Raw genomic sequence first — 2,991 nt, 5'->3', positions numbered from 1 at the left:
TATCCCCATGCCCTCTCAAGAATGGACGCTTACATAGGAAAGTATTCAGCATAACACTTCTCTTTATTCCCTTAAGCTGGAATGTTTGATCTCACTCTGATGTTTGCTTTGTTAGGAGTAAGAATGTGCGCAGAATTAAAGATCATCCATTAATTGCCAAAGCCACTCTGGATCACAAATCTTATTTTCTACTCTTTTGGGTTTTGCTTACCCTCTACTGGCATTAGGTTTTTAGTGCAAGGATCTTATAGTCATGAAACGGAAAGTCTTGGGTGAAATGTGAAAATTCAGTATAAAATGGGTGATAAGCTGAATTCAAATGCTGTTCTTTCTCCTGACACAATTCTGTAGAAGATCATTGGCATTTGAATCCCTATAATATTTAATCTATTTTCAAACAGTTTTATCTGTTATAAAATATCTGTGGTAGACTGTATCTTACAATTAATAGTAAAGAAACTATTATTATTTCAAATTATTAATTAGCAAGGTTTATTTCCTGAAAGAATGTAAACACCACTGAATATATATTGACAAAATTTAATCTCAAAAAATGCTGTGAGGTTAGTAGATTTAGGCAGTGTGAAAATGCAAAAAATATAAGGATTGCAGAAATTAAGTTACTTTCCAAATTAAATAATCAAGATTGAAACCAATCCTAGTTTTTAAAAATATCTTTATTTATTTTTATGCAGTGCTAAGGTTCGAACCCAGTGCCTCACATGTATGAGGCAGGTGCTCTACCACTGAGCCACAGCCCCAGCCCCCAATCCTAGTTTTTATGAACTGGATCTTGTGATTTTCTAATGTTTTACAGCTAGAAGAAACTTCATTTAAAAAAGCAAGTGCAAAGTAAAAATTCATATAAATTATAATGAATTTATAAAGGAAGACTCAATGCTGTATCTGAGTCAGAACTGAATTAAGAAATGCTGCTAACATCCACAGAAAACAAGGACAAAAATCATTATATGAACAATAAATATACATGAAGTTATAAAGTACAGTAAGTATTACATCCAAAAAATATTGAAGAGGTATCATAAACATTAGAAATTAAAATAAAGTAAAAAAGAAAGCTACTCATGATGATGGTAATTCAATCACTAAAAATGATGAAGAATGACGATATAGAATCCAGATAGAAAGAGATAAAATGAATTATATATAAGGGATTTTACTGATATTTGACATGCAATTTATTTCTTCTAAGATTTATATGAAATGATTATTAATATTGTCTCCATTTTTCAAATAATATGTTATGAAGTTATATAAAGAAGTTGTATAATGTATGATGAAGTTGTATAATGTTCATTGCAATAACTACCATAATAATAAAGAAAACAAAAAGAAATAAAAACAGTTAACAATATATGTACACATGAATCCTCATGCTTGTGTAAGCTAATTGACAAGGGGGTGTTTTTTACTATAAAAATCAGGAACTCAATTTTTAAAAGTATTATATTTTCAATAAAGTTTACTGAAACAAATGAATATTATGAGTTCTTCATTAAAACATGTGATAGATTAAAACAAATTAAAAATTCATGTCATAACAGTGCTATTTACCATATCACTTTACAATGTTATATATTGAAGAACTACAAAACAGACTAACTTGAGAACATGCTAACTCCCATCTTTATGAATTCAAGATGTACAAAGATTATAGAACAAAAAGACTCACTAATACCTGCCTAGCTCTATCATTCTCTGCATTCCAACTCCTCTTCCCACCTATTCATCCTTAATCCATATTATGTTTTATCACATTGTCTGTGATAATATTTTGGAGTATAGCACATTTTTGAGAGCTTCTTTCACGTCCTTGTTCCTCAGGCTGTAGATCAGGGGGTTCAGCATGGGGATCACCACAGTGTAGAACACGGTGGTCACTTTGTCAATATCCAGACTAGTGCCAGAACTGGGCTGGCAATAAATGAACAGGATTGTTCCATGGAAGACAACGATGGCTGTGAGGTGGGAGGCACAGGTGGAAAAAGCTTTGTGCCTCCCCTCTGCAGAGAGCATCTTCAGGATGGTGATGAGAATGAACAGGTAGGAGGTGAGGATGATCACAATGGTCATAGATTCATTGAAAGTAGCCAAGATGAACAGCAGCACCTTGTTCACAGTGACATCAGAGCAAGCAAGATTTAGGAGTGGTGGTAGGTCACAGAAGAAGTGATTGATCATGTTTGACCTGTAGAATGGGATCTTAAGGGCCAAGCACAAGTGAATCAGAGCACACACTGATGCTAACAAGTAACAGCCTGAAACCAGCTCTGCACAGAGCTTCTGGAACATGATGACCATGTAGAGCAGAGGGTTGCAGATGGCCACAAAGCGATCATAGGCCATCACAGCCAGCAGGATGATCTCTGTGATCACACAAGTGCAAAACAAATAGAACTGTACCATGCACGCGGGGAAGGAGATGGCTTTATCCTTGGTTAAGATGTTGGCCAGCATTTTGGGCACAATGACTGAGGAGTAGCTGAAGTCCACAAGGGACAAGTGGCTGAGAAAAAAGTAAATGGGAGTGCGCAGTTGAGAGCTGACCTGGATCAGAGCAACCATGCCCAGGTTGGCCAAAACTGTGACTACATAGATAAGAAGGAATACCAGGAAGAGAAGGACTCTCATCTCAGGGACATCTGACAATCCTAGGAGAATGAACTCTGTCACAGTGGTGCAGTTTTCTTCAGCCATTGCCAACAGATGTCAGGATAACTTACATATTATAACTATTGGTTTACTTCTGGGAAGATATGAAGGAGGAAATGGTAGGTGGACATTAACTTCTGTATCAAATAACATTAATATGAAACACATATGCATGAATTATAAGAGAAACATAACTATCAAATTTATTTAATGTTCCATAATTATAATATTATAACCTATGTTTCTCAGTAGAGTTCACTAGTGACAATTAATTTCAGAATCAGTAATAATCTTGAAGGATTCTCAGTCTTTAACTAC

At 34.9% G+C, this 2,991-nt stretch overlaps 1 protein-coding gene across 1 annotated transcript; it reads right to left on the bottom strand.

Annotated features, from left to right (window-relative positions):
- Positions 1-1,773: 1,773 nt before the first annotated feature.
- LOC143390425 (olfactory receptor 5L1-like) lies at positions 1,774-2,718 on the bottom strand. The gene has a single exon (XM_076842811.2). The coding sequence runs from the start codon at positions 2,716-2,718 to the stop codon at positions 1,774-1,776; it is 945 nt and encodes a 314-aa protein (XP_076698926.2).
- Between the last annotated feature and the right edge of the window lie 273 nt (positions 2,719-2,991).

This window comes from Callospermophilus lateralis, chromosome 2 (genome assembly GCF_048772815.1).
Source record: "Callospermophilus lateralis isolate mCalLat2 chromosome 2, mCalLat2.hap1, whole genome shotgun sequence".
NCBI lineage: Eukaryota > Metazoa > Chordata > Mammalia > Rodentia > Sciuridae > Callospermophilus > Callospermophilus lateralis.
Note: the sequence above shows the minus strand (reverse complement) of the source record. Positions and strands in the feature narration are given on the sequence as shown.